The sequence below is a fragment of the Falco peregrinus genome, chromosome 1, assembly GCF_023634155.1.
Source record: "Falco peregrinus isolate bFalPer1 chromosome 1, bFalPer1.pri, whole genome shotgun sequence".
Taxonomy (NCBI): domain Eukaryota; kingdom Metazoa; phylum Chordata; class Aves; order Falconiformes; family Falconidae; genus Falco; species Falco peregrinus.
In genome coordinates, this window is record NC_073721.1 from 51786095 (window position 1) to 51809475 (window position 23381).

At 40.0% G+C, this 23381-nt stretch overlaps 1 protein-coding gene across 3 annotated transcripts in view; it reads left to right on the forward strand.

Moving 5' to 3' along the window:
* The window catches only part of NEK6 (NIMA related kinase 6), an 83703-nt gene that overhangs the window by 32901 nt on the left and 27421 nt on the right, over window positions 1–23381 (forward strand). For 2 of the 3 annotated variants that reach the window (XM_055793758.1, XM_055793757.1), the window contains exons 2-4: window positions 7548–7672; window positions 16646–16786; window positions 18125–18187. In XM_055793758.1, coding sequence (XP_055649733.1) covers window positions 7580–7672; window positions 16646–16786; window positions 18125–18187 — 297 coding nt within the window. In that variant the 5' untranslated portion in view covers window positions 7548–7579. The remainder of the gene's footprint in view (window positions 1–7547; window positions 7673–16645; window positions 16787–18124; window positions 18188–23381) is intronic. The other variant, XM_055793756.1, reaches the window with a different exon arrangement.

A 23381-nucleotide genomic window follows, 5' to 3' on the forward strand; every position in this document is an offset into this window, starting at 1 on the left:
AAAGTGGAAAACCTTGTCGTTTATTGTGCAGAATTTCTTGTGGCAGTACCGGGGTAAGCTGGAATTGCCGTGTCTTGTTCTGCATTTACAAAGCTGTTCGCTGTGAAGCCTCCAGTATGTTAGGGAAGGAGCTGCTCAGCACAGTGCCACTGCTGTGTCCCCAGCCGCTGAGGATGGATTTAGCAGTGGTTTGGGTTTGGTGGTGCCTCCCATGCTGCGGGCAGCAGCAGAGCTGAAAGCTGAGCACATGGAAGCAGCTGGTGTGTCTTGCAGCAAGGCGAAGACGGTTGTAACGCTGAGCACTCAAAGCACTGCTGCTTTGCTGTCTACTTTAGAGGTGCATGGCCCTGTCGTGTTGATTATACATCTGGGAGCAGATAATTTGGCCTGTAGTTGAGTTTGAGGCATCCAGAGGCACATGGTGATACCAGATGAGGCTGGTCACAGCTGTTTCACCAAGCCAGCGCAGAGAGGAGCTGCACCCGGGGCAGTAGGATGTGTGAGACTGAATGGCAACATGCTCATGAGGTTCTGCTCCTTAATGAGCGTCTCGTAACTAATGATTTTGGCCTTTGCTACCGAGTGCCCTGGGCTATTCTGCTCTGAGAATGCCACCTGTCAGGTACCTGCAAGGTCCCACAGGATTCCATGGGGTTTTGTGTTTTGTTTTCTTTCTACTGATTCAAGGTCTCAGATGGATGGGATGGGGTGTAAGGGCAGTTGGGCACCCAAAGAGGAACTGCAGCCTGGGACATGTTAGGGGACCTGGCTGCACAAGAGGGTTTTTATTTTCCCTTGCTTTGTAAAAGCTCCCACCACTGTTGGCAGTAATAACTGTGCTGCAGGAGGGTGACAGTAAGTGGCAGGATGCTTAAAGATTTTGATACCAGTTGTGTTGCTGTGTGGGTGGAGTCTTCTTTTTTAGGTGTTTTGGCATACTAGGACATATGTTTTGTATTTCTCCTTTTTGTTATTACTGCCCTATGGAGTGGAGGGCACATGGTGACAGACAAACCTACATCAAGTTGTAGTTTGAAAGAATAAGCTGCTCATCCAATGTGGGCTTTGATCATACTCCCCACTGTGGTGTTAAATTTATTTTGAACTCTCAAGAGAGTCACTGAGTTGCCTGCAAAACTACTGAGATACGAACCTGAAGAAAATGAGGTGGAAGGTTTTGGTACCTTGGGTGTTTTCAGTGCATTGTTTTCAAAATCTCTCGGCTTATACCTTAAGATCTGTTGGGAGAAGTGAAGCACTGCTTTGCTGAATTCAGTTGTATTTTCTCAAATCATTATTTATTTTAAGTTGGCCTCTGATTTAATTGGAAATCTTTCATTTCCATTGTTTTCAGAAACTGTTTCCCCCAGTGGATCAGGTACAGTTAAAGCAGTCCTGCACCATTCAGTTATATGGGAGCTGCCATTTTTTGTGTGTGGCTCTGGCCTGTCATGATGTCTTTATTCTATTAGAAGGTTAAAGGCTGCTTTACCAGAACAACATATGTCTCACTTTATTTATACTGCACAGCAAAGTACCAATATCTTAATAATTGGAAATAGCAGCATATATCTATTCATGAGACTTCTGTCTGGTTTTGGTATGATAAAGGTACTTTTGTGGTTGGTGCAGAGGGAGGTGAGCCTGTTGCGTCTGTTGCTGTGAAGCAGAGATGGCACATATACAAGGGGATTGATTTTGCCTAATGTTCAATGATCATGAGCTCCAGTATTTGAAAGTAACCTGAACTGGTGACACTTTTTCTGTTGTAAAGTTATTACATTGGTTGTCAGTCAAACAAAGTAATTTGGAATTTCTCTGGCTGATGAAAATTGACCCCAAATACTAAAACAATTGTGATAACATCCTTAACATGACTTGGCTGCAATATCCTGGAAGTAATGCTGCATCAGGAGAACTCTGGTGAGATCTTCCTTCCTGTGCTGCTTTTACGAGTAGACACAAACATGGTTATCTGCTCTGCCTACTCCTTCCTTTCTCTGGGGCTGGAACCCAGTTGCTGCCATTTGGTTTTTAGTGTGTAGTTCCCAAAGCAGGCAATAGCTTTTCTGGAGGTAGAGGTATATGCTTCAGTTTTGATTAAAATAGGGTGGAAATGTGTCTTCAAAAGCTGGAAAGTTCTGCGAGACATTTTATGAACTGTATGCAGTCCGTCCTTTTTTGTACGTGGATTTTTGAGGCATATGTTATTGGGGACTTACACGTATGAGACACTTGAGTATTCACAGTAATTCCAGAAAGCTGTTAGGTTGCTCTTGTAATGCCTTTCACAGATGATGATCCTGTTCTTTTATCCACTTTCTGGGAAGATATGTGATGCTTCATGCAATTTAAAAATGTTTTAATGTACTGTCATGGCCAAGACCCAGTCTGAGTCTGTTTGACACTGCAAAGTTTCATAGGAAATTTGGAAGCAGCAATAAAAAAGCCTGTCACTTAAGAAGTAAAAGTGCAGAGCTATAACAATGTAAAGTAAAAATGTGACAATGTTTAAGAGAACTTATTCCAAAACCTCTTGCCTTATTTCCTACTGTTTTCTTTGGCAGTTTAAACAGATTAAAAAACCCTGAAATTATTTGTCTGCAACTGCTTCCCTGTGTTGTTGTTCCCCTGCCCCGCCCCCTTGATAATAAGGAAATGAGACTGAATCTGGAGCGTTATTGTCACTGCCAGGTTTTGTGTTAGTAGCTTTTTTTCTTCCCTATTTGATTTCTTTGAATCCGTATTGTGTTAATGATACTGTTGCTGCTAACAAGTGACATATAAAGTAAATCTGTTGATCTTGATCCAGCTGTTAGTAAAGTTACATCCTAACATACACCGGGATAGTAGATGTGTTTTCTCCCACCTGTCATGCAGGTCAGGGACTGAATTAGATGGAGACACATAACTTTGGTTTAGATACTGTGGTCACTGGTTCTAGATGTTGGTGAATTAAGCATTGCAGTTAAGATTGCTACTTCAAAAATACGATAAAAAAAATAATTCATTGCCTGTTAATATCAATGTCGGTTAATGAGGCATTACATGCTTTAACTAAGTGAAATGTTACGTAGTTTAGGCTTTTGATTGCGGTGTGGTTAACATTCACATGTTGCTGTATGTAGAAACAGCTTCTCTTAGCAGGAGATGGTTCCATCCCAACCTGTATAGCCTGAGTGAGGTGGGAGGTTGTAACTCATTCAGGTAACTTTGAGAAGATCATTCCTTTCCAAACAGATGAAGATACGGCTTTTGGTATGCTACATCTTGTGAAATGCTAATGTTAATTACAAGGAAGGGTTTCACGGTAACTGTTGGATTCCATGAGATAACTTAATGCACAGATTGTGTAGCCTGGATGGAGTGGTGGGGTAAGGGGTAGCTGAACACATTTAAACGTTTCTTACGTGTTTATGGTTTTCTTCAGTAGTCCAAAATAACTCTGATGTAACATGCTGCAGCTAATATCCAAACTTACTTCAGGACTAGTAAAATGTAGCTCAAAATGTGGTTACTTCCTCAGGAGGACACAAGCATCTGGCACGGGGGTGGAAGTCACTGGCTTTAAGCTGTTGTATCGGACACTGTCATGTTCTCTGCTCAACACTTTCATGTTTAAAAATATAATTGCAATATTGGTTCTGCAGTTAGACTTTTTAGAGAGAGTCTCAAAAACCCTGTAGAATTTTTAGAATTACAGTTCAGTGCAAATGTATACCTGTTTTGACATAGCAAAGTGCCTTTATGTTGTTGGCTGCTATTTGAAGACCCTCCATGAAGCCTGTTCCTGGGGATCCCCCTTGCAGTCTACCTATAACATGTGCTTGCCAATAGCCCAGAATAGCCCAGCTGACAGCTTCGAGCAGGACACGCTGTCCTGTAGGTGTCAGCGGGCTTGGAGCTGGTGTCATGTGAGCTCTGCCGTATCTCTTTTCAAAGCTGGTATTTTGTTCTTCTTCCTTTGCTTCCAGCTGTAGCGCTTTAAACAGCAACCAAACCCAAATACTCTGCCTAATACATTCCCATACAGCTCATGGCAGCTAAGCTGCTGAGCTGTTGATTGCCCTCCCATTGCCTAATCCTCACGGTAAGTAATTGTACCTTGAGTTTCCTTGCGGCGGCTGGAAAGTTATGGTTCTCTTAGGAATATTCCAGACTTATGTGTGATCAGACGACTGGGGTTGTCGTCTTCAGAGAACCCTCTTCTCTTTTCGAGCTTCAGTCCTTTTCGAAGGCAGGATGCAGTAGATACGATGTTTGATCAGTGATAGACTGCAGATATTTCGCATGACGCTGCCTGGACATGCCTTTTATCTCAAGGCTGTAAATGTGAAATTTCTGAATTCCTTTTGGAGATAAGTGGTGGAAGCAAGGCTGTCAGTCGCCTGCAGTCTGTAGCAGTGTTTTCTCTGTGCTTGTGGACTTAGAAGAGAAAGAACATGTGTTACATTCTCCCTTCAAGTAAGCAGCCTTTCTTCAAATCATGAATAATAAAATACTTAAGATAGTTCTGCCAGAGTAACATAAATTAGCAATTTCATAGGGCAGCTTAATTAAGAGACATTTTTATTTTTCAAGTGTTCACCTGGTTACTAATAAACCGACAGATGCCTGATGCTGAAGGAATCTTAAAATCAAACTTCTTCATATTAATAGTGATTATCCTTTTCCCACTGGAGTTTTGTAGTACTGACTTAGGAAAACGTTTTATTGAGAGCAACCCATGTGTTGGCCTGTCTATATGCGTCAGGTACTCCAGCCCTCACAACTCTTCTGTAGTGAGTGTCTGTTACAGAGTGGAAGTTCATTTGCTTAAGGAGTAAAAAGAGCCTTTTCCCTGCTCACCCCCTGATACTGTGTGTGCACGTGTTGCAGTGGCTGGTGGTGGGACGGATCTGCCGGAGCTAAAGGCTTGTTTTACTGACAACTGCTAAAAGAACTGAGCATGACTTGCTGCAGAAATTCTTCTGCATCATATTTTCTCCCCCACTCCCTCAAATATTTAAAATATCTCTGTATTTTAAATTAAGTTAGTCATTGCCCAAGTGCCAGGCATGCACTATTAATACAGTAATGAGGTCAGGTTGTGTTATTTCACTGAGTGAGTACTTGCCAAAACGCTTCAAGCAAGTTTCTGCAAATGCTTGTGTTGGCCACTAAATCTTCCCTTGTCACCCTTGGGCTTCTTGTCGCTGCTAAGGACAGCAACAATGCGACTCTGAATTACGCACTGCCTAGCGTGTGTGGATAATGAATAACTAGCTATGAATAACATTCTTAAATAAGCCCCAAAAACCTGCATACAGCCCTTTGTGGAGAAGGGATGTTAGTGCATTTATTGTGCGTGTTCTGTGTATGCTGTGAATGTTTTTTGAGGACTGGCCTTGCTTGGGACTAGAGCCTGACCCCTGACGTGACATGGGGCAAGGAGCACTGTGATCTCCTCTGAGATGTCCCCTAAATAGCTTATAAAACTAGCAGGATTCATTCCAGAGTCAGGATGGCGATGGTAATAGTTCAAATATGGTTTTTGTTTCCTAGAAGGGCTAGAAAATATGTATACGTTTAGTCTCTTACACTTCTGCAAACAGATGTGTCTGGAAGGCTTTCAGCCAAAAGCCCAAAACTGCCCTGTTAATGTTTACTACTGCAGTCCTGAAATCCACGCAGGGCTCTGTGTCGGGGGAGGGTTAGTTAATCTGGGATCACAGTGGTGTTCCAGCACTGGGAATGTCTTGGCTGCCTGATGGGCAGCTCTTTACGCCACCTGCCCTTCACGGCACCATTTTTGAAGGTGAGCAGGCTATCTTTTCAGATTACTGTGTTGTGTTGGCCTGGAAACGGCAGCATCTGAGCCCACCCTCTACAGGGAGGGACTTTGCGAGGTGGAAAGTGTGGAAACTGCCCGGGGTGGTCTCAGCATCATGGCTGGTGTCCTTGGGCAGGGGTCAGCCTGATGCTGGGCACGGCGGTTACACACACACTCGGAGGAACGTGGTGTTTCTGCACCGTGGTGATGAGCAGTTGTACTGCTGTGTGTTGGACCTGGATGGCGTTTTCAAATGTCCAGCAGCCTATTTAAATGATGACGAGTCTGGTACATCCAGTTTGGGAAATAAGTTCCTTTGCATCTTTCAAACATTGTAGGAATTTGACTTTTCAATTTTTTCCTTTCTTTTTCTCTTTGTTTTAAATTCTGAAAAATGGAGACTGACTACTACACTTCCCATTCCTTCTACTTGGTTTGTGTTATGGTTAATTATAACCCCTTTTTTGAGCCCTCTCAACCAAGTACCTTGTGTCCCTTCCTTCCTTCCTGTTACCTGCAAACTTTTGTTTGGTTTTATAATACTGCTCAAAATAAAACTAATCTCATGATACTGTGAAATAATTTGATTCAAGGTAGATGCAAGATGTGATGTGTAGAAATTTTATGTTGCAAGTGCTGGATTTCACAGCTCTTAACCACCTGTGCAACCAGCATAAATGAGAGTTAAATTTTGTTTGGTGTTGTGTCTCAGACCTTCACCTTGCACTTAAAAAGGAGGGGAGGCTGAATTGGTCTCTGTAGGGTGAAGGGTAATTTTAGAATGAAAATGAAGAATCATTGCAGACGGTGATGGTGAATTTCTTTTTAGGTCCTTACAGTAAGTTCTTTATCTGATAACTCTTGCTGGATTCTCTTCTCCAACACCGCATCTGCTTAATTTCTGTAATTTTTGTAGGAAATTCTGCTGGACAGCTGTGCCCAGTAATTGCTGCAGGTGAAACTGGAACAAATTAATTCACGGAATTTTCCCTTGCTTGTTTGTTCCTACAATAATACTTTGATCTTGTTGAATCTAATATGGTTTCTAGCTGCTGATTCGTGTGTCTTGCCAACCTGCATGAGAACTTTTAATTTGGGGTTAGGGAAGAAGGAATGTGGGTAAAGTTACACTTTTAGGTTGTCTCTGGCCAAATAAGGCTACAACTGTCTGGTGGGACTTGTTGCCATTTTTTGTTTTACAAAGGGAAACGTGCTAACTTTTCTTGAATTGTCCGCTACGTGTCTGATGCCATAGGGGATCATCTAGGTTCAGTAGTCCTAGGGGAGGTAACGCTAGCTGCTGTTACAGTTGACAAAAGCACTGTCTGTTGTGGGTAACGTACTACTGACCAAATAAACCCATTTTCTGCTGTTTTGCTTAATAGGAAATGATACCGGTAATATTTGTGATACTGGTTTTTTTGTTCTGTAATTTGGGGAGCATGAGGGTAGCTGTGACCTGTTGCTGCCCCTTTCAGCGCGCAGGTGGCAGCAGGGTCTCTGTGCTGGTCTGTCAGGGGCTGGCTGAGCTCTGGAGCTGGTGGCAGATAAGGGGTTTCTCCCCTCGAGAATTGTATGGAGGAGTCAATCTGAGGGAAGGAAGGGGAGGAATCGGTTCCTGCTGTCTTCATGTGTGACGACCACGTGTAGGCACATACCTAGAAACAGTTTCTTGCTTTCAGTGCTGGATGGACAGTGATGAGACTTCTCTCTCCCCTCTTTCTTTTAACTCCAGCAGAACTGTGAGGCAGAGTTTGGTATGATACCATGGAAGGGCAGCATAACCATCCGCATCATCTAGGGGACCAGAACAACCCTCTTTGCAAGCTGCCAGGGCAGGAATACCAGCATGATCCTCAGGTAAGTGCATGTGTCTCTTTAATCTCTCTCCTTCTGGGTTCTCTTCCCTTCCTTTTATAAAGGTCTATAGATTTCTTAGCGTTTAGCCTTTTTTCTTCTTTTCTTTTTTTCTCCTCTGTTTATAGTGCAGTTACAGCAGTTTTAGGGTATATCCAGTTTGGGATTCTGCCAGCCAGCCAGTTTCCTGAATCCAGTTTTTTTGATAATAATAAGAGAAAAAGGAAATAGTTTGAATTTTGCTTAAAGCAACTATTTTTCAGTCATCTTATAAAAACATGTACTGTGTTGGCTTTCTCTTCTCTTTGATCCTTTGAAGAAAAGGCCAAAGAAAAGCAGTTGACTGTGTAAGTGAATAAATGTATTTTATCTCCTTTTATGGTTTAATAATAAAAGCTGATGAGGTAATTACCAAATAAAAGAAAAAGTTCATCCTACATGGAACTGTAGGCTATCTGACTTCATTTCCTGTGGGTCTCTGGAATCTCTCCTGCAATCTGTTTTGTCTGTACTACTATCAAGTTTCACTATAGTGGCTCATGTATCGCTCTGTTCCCTGCCTTTCTGCAGAAGTGGGCCAAAGCTGGGGTTAGACCTGCACTCTGTGTGGTGTCAGTCCCTTCGCTGTAATCATGAGATTTGTATTTTGTGAATTCTGGCTGCTTGCCTTTTTTAGGCTGTCTGTTATCAGAGCTATCAAGTTTTACCTATATGTATTTTAAGGAGTAAACAAAAAGCATCATGGAAGAGCTGTCAGAAAGACTTTTGCGACTGTGGTGTAACGTTACCTTGGGGAGGGGTCTGTGGGTCTTAATTTGTCATTCTGAACGAGCAGTGCAGTGGTGATCCAGGTTCCTCAAACAAGGAGCAGTGGTTAGGAAAGCTGTATCAAACACAAGATGATAGGATTTGCAAAAGTGGGAGGTTGCTTCCACGGAGTACAGCAATGAATGTATCTTACGCTGCACTGCTGGGAAAGTAACGTTGTATGGAGCAAAGCCCCCCTCTCCTAATGCAGCAATTTGTCATATTAAGTCATTTAATAATAATTGAATCCCCTTGATTAATCTCCTAGAATTAGCCAGTTGCATTTTGAGCAATTAGGGTTAATTACTGCCTCATTTGGCAGGATAGAGCCCCTGTAATTATTTCATGAACAAGATTAGGAAGTGTTCCTGTGCAGCAGATACATTCATGGCATCTTGGAGCACATGTTAGAATTTGTAATGACATAGTTAAGAGTAATTAGTAGCTAATAATCTATGTTACACTGTTAATGCTGATGCTGAGTGGGCTCATTTTGCTGTATGGTCATTGTTCAATGAAACCTCCCCTCAAGTCTGTTAATATCCAGGTGGTGTTAGTGGAGGTCTCTGAGTATATTAACCATTCTGAGAGTGATCTAGTTTGGAATTAGGATTGCAGAAAGACTTCCTTTGTTTTTGCTGTTAAAATAATATTTTTTTTAAAAGCTGGATGATGAAAATATAGTCTACCAGAGAACTGAAAACAACGTGTCTCCTCAGCAAGCTCAATTTAGAAATTAACAAAAATTGTACTATTTAGAGGGCAGGCTACCTTACACTGATGGCTTGATATGATTCCTTATTACATATTTCTGATTTTCCATTTTGCAGGAACATAACTGTATTTAATTTTTATTATTCTGGTACCTATTACCTGGAAGAATCCAAAATTACATTATTTCTTTCTTCTGAAGATACAAGTAATGCAGACATGCTATATAGTAGCTTTTGGAAGATAGAGAAGTTTGAGAAGGAAAAATTGACCAAACTTAAAAGAAATGTTGTGAATGGCAGGGTTAAAAGCTTAAGCAGAAAAAACAGAACTTGAGCTTTTAGAGCCTTGGATGAGGAGGGGGTTTTGTATGGAATGGCACTCTCTCCCTTCCAGCCCTTTCATTCAAAACTAGTGTCACCTCCAAAAAGACCAGAGCGACAGTGTGCTCCTCTAGCAGAAACTTCTCATGTAATTATATTGTTGTGTTAAAGCTTCTTCCCCCACCCCTTCATTCTGATAGAGGTGTTATTTCTGCTTTATAACTAGTTAGTATAGACCTGTGGGTAAGGTATCAGACTAAGTGAATAAATAAATATAAAAAAGGCTCAATAAAATCAGTTTTAGCTTCTGACTGCCTTACCTGCCTAGAATTACCCTGAAGGAGTTCATCAGCAGGAGGGAAAAAACATTGCCTAGTAATGTTCTGAAGTGAAAGTGTCAATTATTTAAGTCTCCAGATTACTTAGTGTTTATAGCAGTAAGCAGTAAAAGTTATTTAAGAGTAGATCAGTGGTATAAAAATATGGAGCTATAATTTTTGACTTAGTTTTCATACTAAATAAACACAATAACTCACTTTTAAACAACTCTTTTATATACTCGCAGAGCTGTTCATGGTAGTTTCATTTTGGTCTGCAAATTGAAGATGGATTTGAACTGGTTGTCTAGCAACAAAGACTCTTCAATTTATTGTTTCTGAAATGCTTAGAGTATTTCTATGTTAATACTAATTTGTGAATATCACCTTGGTCTACTATTTTCAAGCTGGTATTTCTCTCCTTGTTGTAAGCTAGTACAAATATCTGCTGATAGGGATGTTAATACTTAGAGATTCAAGCCAAGTTCTTTAGCAAACTTGAAATTCTAGGTGACAGGTCAGGTTAAGTATATTTTATGATGACTGTAAAGTCTAGTTTTGAAGCTGCAAATTGAAAAACTGGATGTATTCTTCAATAATTACTTGACTACCTGTTTGAAGGATAATCCATATTTTAAAAGTGTCCTCATCTCTGTAAGCTTAGAAGTTCTTCTTTTTAATCAATCTGTTCTAATGTGTTCTCATAAATTCACCTGGAATTTCAAACTCAAAGTATGCAAAATTCTTTTTAGGTAGGCATTATTGAATGGAGATGGGGTATAATTTTGTATGTCATAAAGATGTTTGAAACACTGATGTTGATAGTAAATCATTACTCATAATGTATATGTGTTCAACTGGAGGGGCTGAAGCTTCCCCATCTACTATCACAGATGTCTTTTAACGGTGAAATTAGTTTACGGTAAATGTCATTCAGATGAAGTATGCACTTTAGAAGCAAGGAAACCATTCCTTTAAAATTAATGATGCATTGCAAATATCAGAAAAAGCCTTACATGCAGCATAAAGATAATTAAAATTCAGGTCAGAAGTGTATGACTTAGTCGGGCTAAATTTTTTAATGAGATTTCAGAAAATTAATTGGGCGAGTATGTTTTTACTCTTCTAAAGAATATTTCATTTCATGGCTCTACAGGAAAGATGCTTTTATTGGCATCTAAAGATTGTAGTGTCTGACTTTTTAACTGTTGGTTAACCAATCTTTAACAATTTTTAGGCTGATTACAAGTAATCTAAATACCTTGTGACCTTGTAGCTGTTTGTGCAGACTGATGACTAGTGCCAGTTTTCCACATGCTAATCAGACAGCAGTAAAACAACTGACTTTATTATCAATTAACATTAGCACTCTGGGTTTATATATTGTGCAATTAGCAGTGAACATTCCCCTTTTTTCAGCTCATTCAGGCTTATTCTTTTCTGTGCCTCTGGGAGAAGCAGCCACACAGGCATTCCTCTGCAGCATGTTAGTATTTTACCAGTATTTTTGTCGCCAGTCTGCCAGTACTTCCCTCTGCTTGAAACATCAGGTTAGAGGCTGCAGGAAAGGCTGCTTGGACAGTTTTCTCAGGACAGTTCAGGGTTTCCCCAGCTTTTAAATAATTTATTGGCCAAACATTAATTAGTCTGGAGATTGAAAGTCTTTCTACAGAACAGGTTTTTTTCCTTATTCTTCTTTATCCCAAAATACAAATTCTGAGCTGTACAACTACTCATTTAAAAAAGAAGTACAAAAAGTGTGTTCAGTTATGTAGCTGTCCTGTCTACACATGCTTATAGCAGTGTGTGAAGGATTTTGTATCAAATCTCCAGTTGTAAGTTTTGACATGTTTGTGTTCTTGCATGTTCAGTGGCCTGTGGTCAGGCGACGGTGGTAGCACTATAACAGACAACCCCAAAATCTGGAAGCATAAGTAGAAACTAGGTCCTGTCACCAAGGAGCAAGTATATAGCAAGAAACTTTCCTAACAGTCATCTTCTGTCTTTGCCTGCGTTGCTTTATAATCTGGTTTATAGTGACACCTATTAATCTTTAATTGCAGTTTCTTACTCTTTCAGCATATCTGTTCAGTGTGTACAAGGTAATATAAAGTTTTTATTTCATTGGGATTTTTCAGTATCGCAAAACCCTACAAATTCTATTTTGCAGTAAATCTCATAATGCCTCAAAATTTAAGGCTGAAAGTTCTGGCAAACTTCTCCCTTCAGTATTGTGACGAGGGTTGTCATTGCATGCTTCTGCCAGCTTTGCAATTTCTGCTCTCGCATCAGTGACTACATCTGAAAGAGGACATGTATGCCAGAGATGTTGTCCAGAATGGCTTGTTCTTGGAATAATCTCTGTATTTCATCTTTAAAATGAATAGCCTCTTTATTCAAATAAGAAATTAATTGATTTTTGTCTTTGGCGCTTTTTTTTTAATGGAGTAGTAGAAGAATGAGACTTCATTGTGTGGATAAAGAGAACAGCTTTTGTCTCAAAACTAGTTCTTCCCAGCCTCCCCTTCCTACAGCTGTCCTGGGAACAGAAATGTGCGGACAGCCCAATTGTCGTAGTATCTTCAGACATCCAGTGGTTGGAGGGGTTTTTATTTGCTTGGGTTGCCCCCTCCCCCCCTTTTTAAAAAAATTTTCTTTTTTTCATTCTAGCTCAAATCACTGACTTGCAACCTGTTTTTCAGGGTTACTGGCTTGGTTTTACTGTGTTCCTGTAGACCTGAACCCTTCACTGCACCTGAATCTGTCCTGAAAATGGGAAAATCTGTTTTTGATGAACAGGTTTGAAGATGATGGCAGGATGTAATTTTACACACGTTTCATACCTGTATATGAAGACTGTTGAGGTTTGCAGAAATAAAGATCATGGTTTATTTGAATGGAGAAGTATTGGTTCTTTGACAGCTTTGTGAAAAATTGTAGTGGTTAAACATGGAAGGACTTGAAAAAATTGAGTTTCCCGTGTCAGAAGTCATGAAATAAGTTAAATGTATGCAAGGCCAGGCTATAGGGATGGTATTCTGAGAAGGTAGGTATTTCTTAGGTATTCTAAATGTGTCCTTGTAACAGTATTTAGAAGAGTGACCTGCTTACATTTCAGTACAGTAAAGCATAAGAGGGTTAATTTTAAACAGAGAAGTATGGGAAGATGGACTGCCATAATCAACAGGGAGCTTGCTATGTTTGGTCTAGCCTGAGCATGCTCTCTGGTTTATACCATAATCAAACATCTTCTAGCCTGTATGAAAGCTCCATTACTTTAATTAGGTCTGATAGGTTGTGATAGCAAATGCAAATCTAGGTCATTGCATATGTAAATGTGCAGCTGTAGTCCTGGAGGATGCCAGAACATATCAGCTAAGGTGTCCAGTCATCACCCAGCATTACCTCCAGCATGGCAAGCAGACTTTATGTGCTAACCATGTGAAAGTGGTTAGGACACACACATACACCCTGTCACTTGCCTAACATTTATTTATATTTTCAAGTTAAGTTGCTAGATACTTCTTGGCACATGCTTAAAATATTAATTTACACTTAAACACTTTTGGTTTAAACGCAGAGTTTAATGATTTATGAAGGGCAAACGGGTACCATCCCTGATTTCAGCAAGGATTTCTTCTTTAAAAAGAAAGTTTTGTGGTAGTGGCTTCATAAAATCTCACTGAAACTGCTAGCTCTATTGTGAATGTTAATGCCCAGGTAGAAAAGCTTTTTGCTCAAACTTTCTTGCTAGAGAAGAGGATGGCTCAGGAGGCACACGTTCACAATGAAGGAAATGCTTTCATTCCTTTCTATTTTTTAATTAGGAAAAAGTGTTCTGTAATTTTATATACTAACACCTTTGTCTTGGCTGGGTAAAGCGATTTGACCGGACAGCCCGATTTGTTTAGTAACTCATATGTAAAACAGTCAGGAAATGGAGATGTTCCTGGTTAGTTACCAATCAAGTTGAACAAATACTTGTGTTCAGTCTTCTGGTGGTTTTGTCACACAAAAAATGCATGTAAACTAATGTTTCGTTAGCAGTTCCTGGAATGAGATGAATACTCCTGTATTACTTTAATGTATGTTGATTATTGCTGCCTATCAAATCTCTGCAGAGAGAGATTGCAACCAGTTTAAACTGAGGAGGCTGCAGGGGCTGATTACTTTGAGTATTTGCTTGTCTGGTTTCATCCCAGGTTGCCTTACTTTGCTGATAATTTAGTAACTTCCAGTGAAATTGATGTAACTAATAAAGCAGTGTTCTTTTCACATTCTGCTCTTTAGCTGATGACCCGTAGGCTACCTTCTTTCTCATCAGTGGGAGGGTACTCTCATTTTATTGTACGGCAGACACTGCAAAACTTGGAGAAACACATACTGAATCTTCATTTTAAGTTTTACTTTGCTGTGTTACAGCTTGTAAATGCGGTACAGCTTCAAGCATGGCACAGGTACTGTGAGTACCCTCCCGCTGCTTGCCCTGGCAGGCTTTGGTTGCAGGGAGCGGTGGCTGCGCAGTGAGGTGGGTGATGGGGTTCCTTCAGAGCGCAGGGGAAACTAAAGTGCCCTTAACAGGGAAACACTTCCTGAACTGTTCAAAGGAAATACTTGATGAAATTAACTTCCTATTTGCGTGTGACTTGCCTTCATGTATAACTGCAAATTTCAATGCAGCTGCTGTATTTGTGTAGGTTATTGTTCACGAATTAAATTTTTTATTGTCATCTTTAGCGTTGAGAAGTGAAAACCACTTCTCGTAGTATGAGAGTATTCAAATGCTCATGGTGATAGATGGAAAAACTTAGCTGTGGCCTTGGCATTTCAGAAATAATTACTTGAAGTGTCGTTTCATTTGAAAAGGAGTGGGTTTGCTCTTTCAGGGAATTTAAGCTAAGAAAGCTGATGATGTTGATGGCCTGGAGTTAAATTTCCAGTTAGGTGCCTACTTGAATTAGCAGGCATGGGCTGGATGTTAGTGTTGTGTTTTTGTCTCCTCGGGAGTTCATAAGCTCTAAGCTTTTCAGTTCAGCAGCAGTCCTCCCCTCCCAGAACTGTGGAGCACTGTCCTCGGGAAGTGCTTGGCGACTGACACGGGGCAGCGGCGGGGAAGTGCCGGATGAGCCCCAGCAGCAAACAGCATCTCGGTGCCACAGGGACGAGGGGGAAGGTGACAGTGAGGAGAGCTGATAGTCTTTTCACTGTCTGGTTTGTGACTTACAGCTGTGTCTCTGTATCATCAGCATTTATAAAACATAATCATTTTTCTTGAGTATGCCTGCAGTAGAGTAGCTTTCGTCATGGGGATTTCTCCTGCGTTTGTTGTGGTAAAGAGGCTTTAAAGGTGTCAGTCTTCAAAATAGCTTGTCCTTGTTGATTGATGCAGTTTGTGGGTCAGAAATTACTATTTAGGGGACTTTATTGGTGAGTTTTCTTAAAAACATTGAATTTTACAACTTTGTTTACGAAACCTCTGCCAGGTAACTGTGATGGTAGTTCAGAGTTGCATGCGCGCCTTGAAATCTGGAAGCTTTCTCAAATGCCTTGATTGATATTTTTTTTTGTTTGTTGGATAGTAGTCGTTTTTAATTCTGTTGCAAAGAAGTCCAGAGTTACTAACTTGTCAAAATAAATAGACACTGTAAGAGATCCTCATGCTGTCTTGTATGTAGTGCTGGTAAAAGGTGCTGACCTGAAAGCTTTACCTGTGTTTGAAATCTTACTTCCAGCCCCAGCCCTCTGTGTTAGGAAATGACGCCTTCTTCAAACATCCAGCCCTCCTGGTCCGTTCTCCCGGGAGCTGCTGCTGGGATTGCCTGCCGAGGATTCAGCTGTGAATGATGGCTGCATCCCTGGGAAGGCCTCCCCCAGCTTCTGCTGTGTGCTTGCCTTTCTGTGGTTTTTGATGGGAACTCTGAAATGGCTCAAGATGCTGAAGCTTAAAAATATTCTACTTGGCGTGCATGGCAACTTTAAGTCATTAATTTCCATAATTCGTTTTTTAAACATTGGTTAGCATCATGTTAATTACAGAAGAGACCAGAATGGCTCTAGGGAGCAGTTCCTAGTCTGTAGAGTATGTAATCCTCGTTACGCTGTGTCTACCTCCCTGGCTGAGTATTTACCTGGGACCTCAGAAGTAAGCATCAGCACCTCCCAAGTGACACAGGCGGGCAAAGTTGATGAGAGGGTCTGTAACTAGGGAGATCGTAGTTTGGAACCAATTAGCTACTTACACAGAAGGCAAGACTTTATTTCCCGTTTAAAAAACTCATTTAACTTAATTCAGCCTATGTTACTAATATAGTTACTAGGAATTAATGCATTTATGGTCAGAGTTATCTATAGGCTGATCAGCCTAGATTAAGTTTTGGACCATCAGCAATGAGAGCAAGAGGGTGCGTACATCTGGCGATCTTAACTCTGTTCTGTACATTTTTAGTAGCTGTTTATGCTTCAGTTTGGTTAATACTTTTACCCAGTCCTGCCATTACATGTGTGTGCACTTGTGGCTGTATGCTGTGCTTTTATGGTGCGACTGCTCTGGTACAGAATTGTCTGAAGTGGACGAAGAAAAATGAAGGTGGGAAAAGGAAAGCCAGACCGCTCTGTTGTCCATCGTACACCAAATCAACAACAAATTTCTTGTCTATCTTGCTGGGCCATCCTTACTGGGAGGAATTGATTGTCCTGCATGTGATTAGTAATAGAAACCACTAGTTTGTGGTTGTAAACAAGACAGATTGGGAATGCAAATTCATGTTTTTGCATCACTTTTTCTAGTTCATTGATACAATTTCTTTTTACTTGAACAGAGACATTTAACATCGTACCCATATCGCTGCACATTGGCAGATTTTCAGATAGAGAAGAAGATTGGACGAGGACAATTCAGCGAAGTTTACAAAGCAACCTGTCTTCTGGACAGAAAACCTGTGGCATTAAAGAAAGTTCAGGTGAGCGTTGAAGTTCAAAGTCTTACTATTTAGCAAGTAAAATGGGAATGTTTTAAGTTCTACACAGATTACTTTGAGTCAGATACTACCTTCAGTATTCTTTTGTCAGCAATAATAATGCAATAAAATGCTTTATAAATATATTTTGAGAGCACTGGATGGTCTGGTTTGATATTTTTACACTAAAAAACCCCAACACTCTGCTTTCTTATTTAGCTCAGTTTGGGAGTTTTTTTCTTTTTTTTCTTTTCTTTATTATTTCAAGATACAGAATAAAAAATAATGCTTCTGAAGGTCTCAAAGCAGTTTTACAAATAACTGATTAGGTCAGGATAGTTTCATGGTGCTCAGCTTACATCTGGATGCGAGAGGCCAGGTGGCCCCACTGCGCTCCTGCCTGCCCCTGGGCTGTATTCTCTGGGGCTGCTTTGCCTATAGCCTGTGTACCCTATGTGGGACCCCATTGCAGTTTTGAGCAGTCTGTTTGCACTGCGTGGCCTTTACCCCTCGTCATCCTGGAGTGGGTTTATGTTTCTAAATCAGAATTATGTAGTAATGGTGCAACTTCGTATTTATTTTTAAATTTTTGTTTTACTTTTTATAAAGGATTCACTAAATCGTAATTAAATGTGTGTGAAAGAATGAGGCCCTAATGGTCATAGGTATTTAGCTAGGAGACTGCTGTTGTGACAGAGGTGAATCAGGAGAACATGAACACAAAGGGGAAAATGCCTGCGCTTGCTGAGGGAGTTTTAGATGAATTTCTGAAAAACTTTACTGCAAGCAGTATAGTTTTGTAACAATGCTTGAAGTATTGTGCAGCGTTCAGAACAGCATTTTGTTTGAGGAAATTTGCCTTTCATCCTTCATCACATCCTTTAAACTCATGTTTCTAGTGCCTTACTCCCTGATTATTACAAAATGAATATTAATGCTCAATATTATTGTTAATTATTACAGAGAAGTCAGTGGGAGCTATTATCTCTGTTTAAAAGAAAAAAGTAAACATTTTATCTTTTATTTACCATGTGAAATTAATAGTAACTAAGATAACTATGTTTTGAAAATCATAACAGCAAATTCATAAAGTAGTATCTTTATTTTTTTTGCTGCTTAGAATATTGCCTACGGGTTCTAAAATTAATTTTACTCTATTCCTGGCCCTTTAGCGGGTTCAAAATAAAGAAAACATTGATCTTTCTTTGATCTGGGGATTGTGTGAATACTCATTATGGCAGAGGATATACAAATTAGGAGAGAAAAGACCAATTTCTTGTTAAAATATAAAAATCTTCTTTTTGTTGTTCATTTTAATCTTCTATGTTTTTGTCTTTGAAGATTTTTGAAATGATGGATGCCAAGGCTAGGCAAGATTGCATTAAAGAAATTGACCTGTTGAAGGTAAGAATTTTTACAATGACTTTTTCCATTTTTTGTTTTGAGAAAAAAATTGTTTTCAGGTTGGCAACAGTCACTTGCCTTTTATAGCAAATAAAGCTTATGTAGCAGACAGAATTATCTTAATAGACTGTGCTTTCTTTTGCAAACTGGAATGCCTACATGATGCAAGAATTTTGGCTTAAAACTTAATTTTACTGAGGTTTTTGCCTATAGTCTAAGGAATCTGTTAATCTTTCTGTTGTAAAAAAGCAAGTACTCCTCTTTGAGAGGCATGTAAATTCTGCCCTTTACGTGTTTTGATTTGTTTGTCACTTTAAAATAAGCTAATTAATGAACTAGCTAAATGAGAAAAGGGGTGGGTGGGTGGGTGGGTGTGTATATATATATACACACACACACACACACACATAACACGCATGAAAAATCGTAGTGTAGGTAAAGGCGATGAAACCAAGGAGTACTTTTTAAGTGATGAAACAAACTAGTGCTTTTTTCCATCTCGGTAATTTATTTCAAAATGTTGGTAGGAAATATATATGCATTGCACTTCAAATACGTATTTTGAGTAAATGCAACAGATTGTAGAAGGCTAAAATTTTAGTTCAGCTAGTCAAATTTAATTCTAAAAGTATTAAATAATTCATTTTCTAAATGTGTTTTTAGGTATTTCTATTTAAATTGTCAATTTATATCCATGCAGTTGTAGACAAAGCTTGAGTCTGCTAGACTGCAGCAAAGGCATACAGGATGTTGTGTGAACATGATCCAGTTGCTTAACAGTCATGGAGAAAAATAATGCCAACATTAACATTCAAAGCCAGAATTTGTGATATTTTTGGGTTCTAGGTAGTCTAAACAGTTTTGTCTTGAAGTCTGGTTATGGAAGATATTGTAAACTTGCACTAGATTTATTCAGAGCAGAATGTGCACATTTACTAGAATCAGAGGAAACTGAAAATAAAATACCCATGCTGACAGGAGCCTCCAGAAGCTCAGCGCCCAGCCACCCATGTGGGGTGGCCAGAGGCAACCTCATCTGCTAGAGACAAGTTCTCCAAGAAGCCAGATACCAAACTACGGTTGCTGTGAACACTAATATGATACACTGAGCGGTGTAGGGCTTCCCTATCCACTGCTGAAGTAATTTAAATTACTTACTCTCCCCAGTCTTTATACCATCACCAAAGCTGTCTAGCTGCAGCAGTATTGGAAGCCTGAATTAGCTCCTTTTGAAGACAAAAGCTGTTGTTACCTGTCTCTGAGCCAACGTGTTTAAGTTAAAAGCCTCTGTTTGTCTGGAATTAAGCAGTATCTGTACATGTTCTGAAGTCTTCAGTGGTTGTCTTCTGAGCAGGGTAGCATGTTTGCCATGCTTCCAGCTTCTTGTTGGAGATTGTTTTTTAAATAGTAGCTGGAGCTCTCTGGTGGGATGGAGTTTCCGTTAGACCAGCAAAGTGCAATTCTGCGTTGAAAAATACTGGTTAGTAAAACTGGATTGGTTTGCACGGTATTTTGTAGAAGAATAGAAAACATACCAGTAAATTCATTTAGCTGCGGTGAGGGGAAGAGCAGGCATAGTTGCTGGCAGTCTACAGGAAGGTACTAATATGCTGTTTATTTTGCAAAACATTATTGTGCTAGTAGTTTAATTAATCTTTATTGTTGAATTTCAACAATTCTTCTTGGACAGTTGTGTAGCTCCATCTGAAGATTCTGAAGTTTGAGTACGTTAAAAAGTCAGCTTGAATCCTGTTGTGTTAGACGTGCAAAGGGAATATATTAATATTGTGTGTAGTTCACTTCCTTCAAATGACTACTAGCTTTCCACTCAGAGCTAACAAAATACATTGAATGTTATCCAAGATGTGTGTAGCTCAGCTTCTGAGAAGATCAGCAGATAGTAAGTAAAAAGTAATCAAAGTTGAAGTTACCGATTTTGGAGCTATGTTACGATGCTGTTGTGGTCAGCGTGTTCGCTGACCCCGTGCAGGCGCAGGCTGTTCCTGCAGGCAGCATCACTCAGAGCCTGTCTGTGGGCAGGGAAGGGCTGGTGTGTCTGTCAGCAGCTGGACCACACATCACTCTGTGCCGTAAGACGAGTAACGGATCAGATCAATATATCTGCAACTCATCCTTTGCTAATTAATCACTCTTCACTCTGTGAGAACTGGCTGTTGTCACAGCTTCACAGAAATAACCGAAGATGTGGTTGTGTTGGGACTGTTGTGAAAAGTCACGTTTAAAAGCTTTAGTCACGTTTAAAAGTTTCAGAGCTGCTTCATCAGAGGAGGACACAGCTCCCTTCTTGGGGCTGGGCAGCAGGCATTACTGCTTATGCAGCATGGGGCAGAACAGTCTGTGCCTGGAAGCAGGAGAAAGTTTTTAAAAGTGACAGTTAAGTTCTTGCTGCGGAGTATGCTTGGCCTCTGGTCTGGCTTTTTATGGAATTTCATGGGGTTTCTGGGTCTGTTGTGAGCTTTTCACATTTTGGTTCCTTTAGGAATAGCATGTGTGCAGCTTCAGGAAAGCAGGACAAGTGTGTTTTTCCTAAATGAATGACTATTCTCAATTTTAATTCCAGCATTTTTAGCATCATTGTATTAGAAGATAAAATAAATTTCACTTCCTGAGTTTATCAATTAAGATAGTTGTTCCTATGTCTAGAAAGTATAAAGTGTGCCAAGGACCTGATTCAGCCCAGTATTTTAGAGTCTGGTTAAATCCTGCTCAATCCAGGTATTTTTTCATCACTCTGTAGATGTGATGTACATGTCTGCCTTGCAGATGTCTAGTGTCTGGCCATGTAATATGGGATATTGATATTTTTAAAAACTTCTTGCTACTTCTAAATTCTGGTGTCTAGTATGAAGTATTTTTAGACTATTACTAAAACAATTTGCTATAAGAGCTTTTCTTTATTTGTTGTTTTTATTTTTAATGTAGACCATTGAGGAGTTTGTGAAGGAGTTGCATAGATTTACTGTAGTCCATCCCTGTCAAAGTACTTTTTCTGTTTTGATCAAAGACTTCTATATCAGGAACAAAGGGGCTATAATTATTCAAAATTTAACAGAAGCGAGATGAAATTTTATGTTCCTTTCAGTGTATTTCTGGCGAAAAGGTTTAGGCAAAGCAGCTCAGTAATACAGCTGTAATCAGCATTTGGGCTGCCAGCACCCACAGCCACTCATTTAGAGGTGGCTTACCCTTCTGCATGCCTCGTGCTGACAGTGCTGCTGTGCATACACATCAGGCATTAACTGCCGTTGGACTTCTAGGATGCATTAAAGAAATAGGAAATGTCATTAACCCAAGATAAAGTGTTTGTAATGTTTTGTGCATTTGAGGATTGGTGAGAATGAATATACAGAAGAAAATTCAGGTGGCTTTTTCCACGCTGCATGAATATACAGTAGTTATTAAAAAAAACCCAACCCAGAGTCAATATATGTACTTAAAATTTTGACGACAGAAAGAGTGGAGAATGGAAGTTTGGCTTATCCGTAGTGGTTTACCTAGCTGGCTGGGAAAACAGTGTTCAAGGGTCAGTGAATTAGAGGAAAAAAAACGTGTACTTCTGCATTCACACCTCTGAAAGGTCATGGGCAGTCTGCTGGGTTTTCCAGCAGAGAAGAGAGTCTAGTAAGGCTCTTTCTGGGGCACTCGTCCCTCTGCTTGGTTTCTGCAGAGGGTGGCGTCAGCTTTTGCTGCTGCGAGAGGAGTCCTCGGAGACCGCTTCATCAAAAGAGCTACCACAGAAGCGAGCATGATGGCATGGGTGGTTTGTTTATTTGCTTTTAATTTTATACTTCACTGTAATAGAAGAAACATTCCTCTTTTAGATCTAATGGGTTTCTTCAAATCAATAAAAACCATCAGAAAATGTGTGTACAGTCTCACAAAAAAGGTACTTAAATTTTTTGTATTGGTTAAGCAATGCTTGGATCTGACTAAGTTGGGCTTTGTTATACAAAATAAACTAAGTAAAGGCTGGGGTCAGGACAGGGAAGATGTTGGTGTAGTAGCTGCCTCAGCAGTGTGTGGTTTTCGTTCCCTGTTGCAGTTGTAGTGTTTTGCTCTTGTATTTTATTGGCACGCGGTGCTGAGGGTTAGGAAAAGGCTTGTTTGACTGCTTGAACTCCTTGATGCCTTTGGGAACTCTGGGGAGAGTTCCCAGCAGAGCATCCTAAGGAGGACAGAAAACATCCCCTAAATCCTAGGCTCTCCTGTATCCACAAGAGCAGTACCCAGGCATTGTCTCTGTCACGATAGTGCACGTGGTGATGGGGGGGAACGGCACCCCAGTGTGCATTAAGGGCCAAGGGCTGTTCTCAGGGGTTTGGTGCTTTTTTTTCACTCAAAGTTCATCTTCAGTCAGGGTACCTGAGAGCAGACATTTAAAAGAAATTTCTATAGAAATGGTGGGCTGTGACTTTTATTTATTTATTTAAGGCTTGGGCTTGTGGGAATGTTCTTCTCCTGATGCCTGCACATGGATCCCATTAACGCTAATGTGTGCTAGTGTCGAGGCATTGCAAAGAAGAATCTATCCCCTAATGTGCATGCAGAGAGGAGTGATTAGCGTGATGGATCATAACAGTGTTTCTTTTGGCTTTGTAACCCCTGGAATAGACAAGTTGAGTCACAGCTGTTTAGTAGATGAAATGCTCACTTTAGTAGTTTCTAAATTTACTGCATTTGTAAGAGCACAAGAGAAAGATAATCTAAAGCAAAATGAGCAAAGAGATCTCTAGATAGTACATTATCTTCTAAGCAATTACAGTTTTCCACGTTAAGAAATTCAGACATAAAATATTAAAACAAATTTTAATTTCTTGAGCCTGTTTCTTAATTTAGTCCCATGAGTAAAATGTAACAATCTGAGAAGATGCCATTTTTTAAGAAATGTAGGAGAAAAAAGAAAATTAAAATAGCAGTTGTGAATATAGGAAGCTATACCTGAAATGAAAAGAAGTAATCACTGAAGAGGCAAGCATAAATAATTAGAAGAATAAACTGACATATGTAATTTGTGCATTGTTTTCTTCCATCAGAGTTTTAATTTAATTCTGTTCTAAGGAGCAAAGAGACGTCAAGGTGTACCGTAATCAACAGTTGGGGGGGGTCTGTTTATATTTAAGGGGTGGGTGGGGATCAGTTACTGCTTAACAAAGCTTCTTTCGGGACATTGATT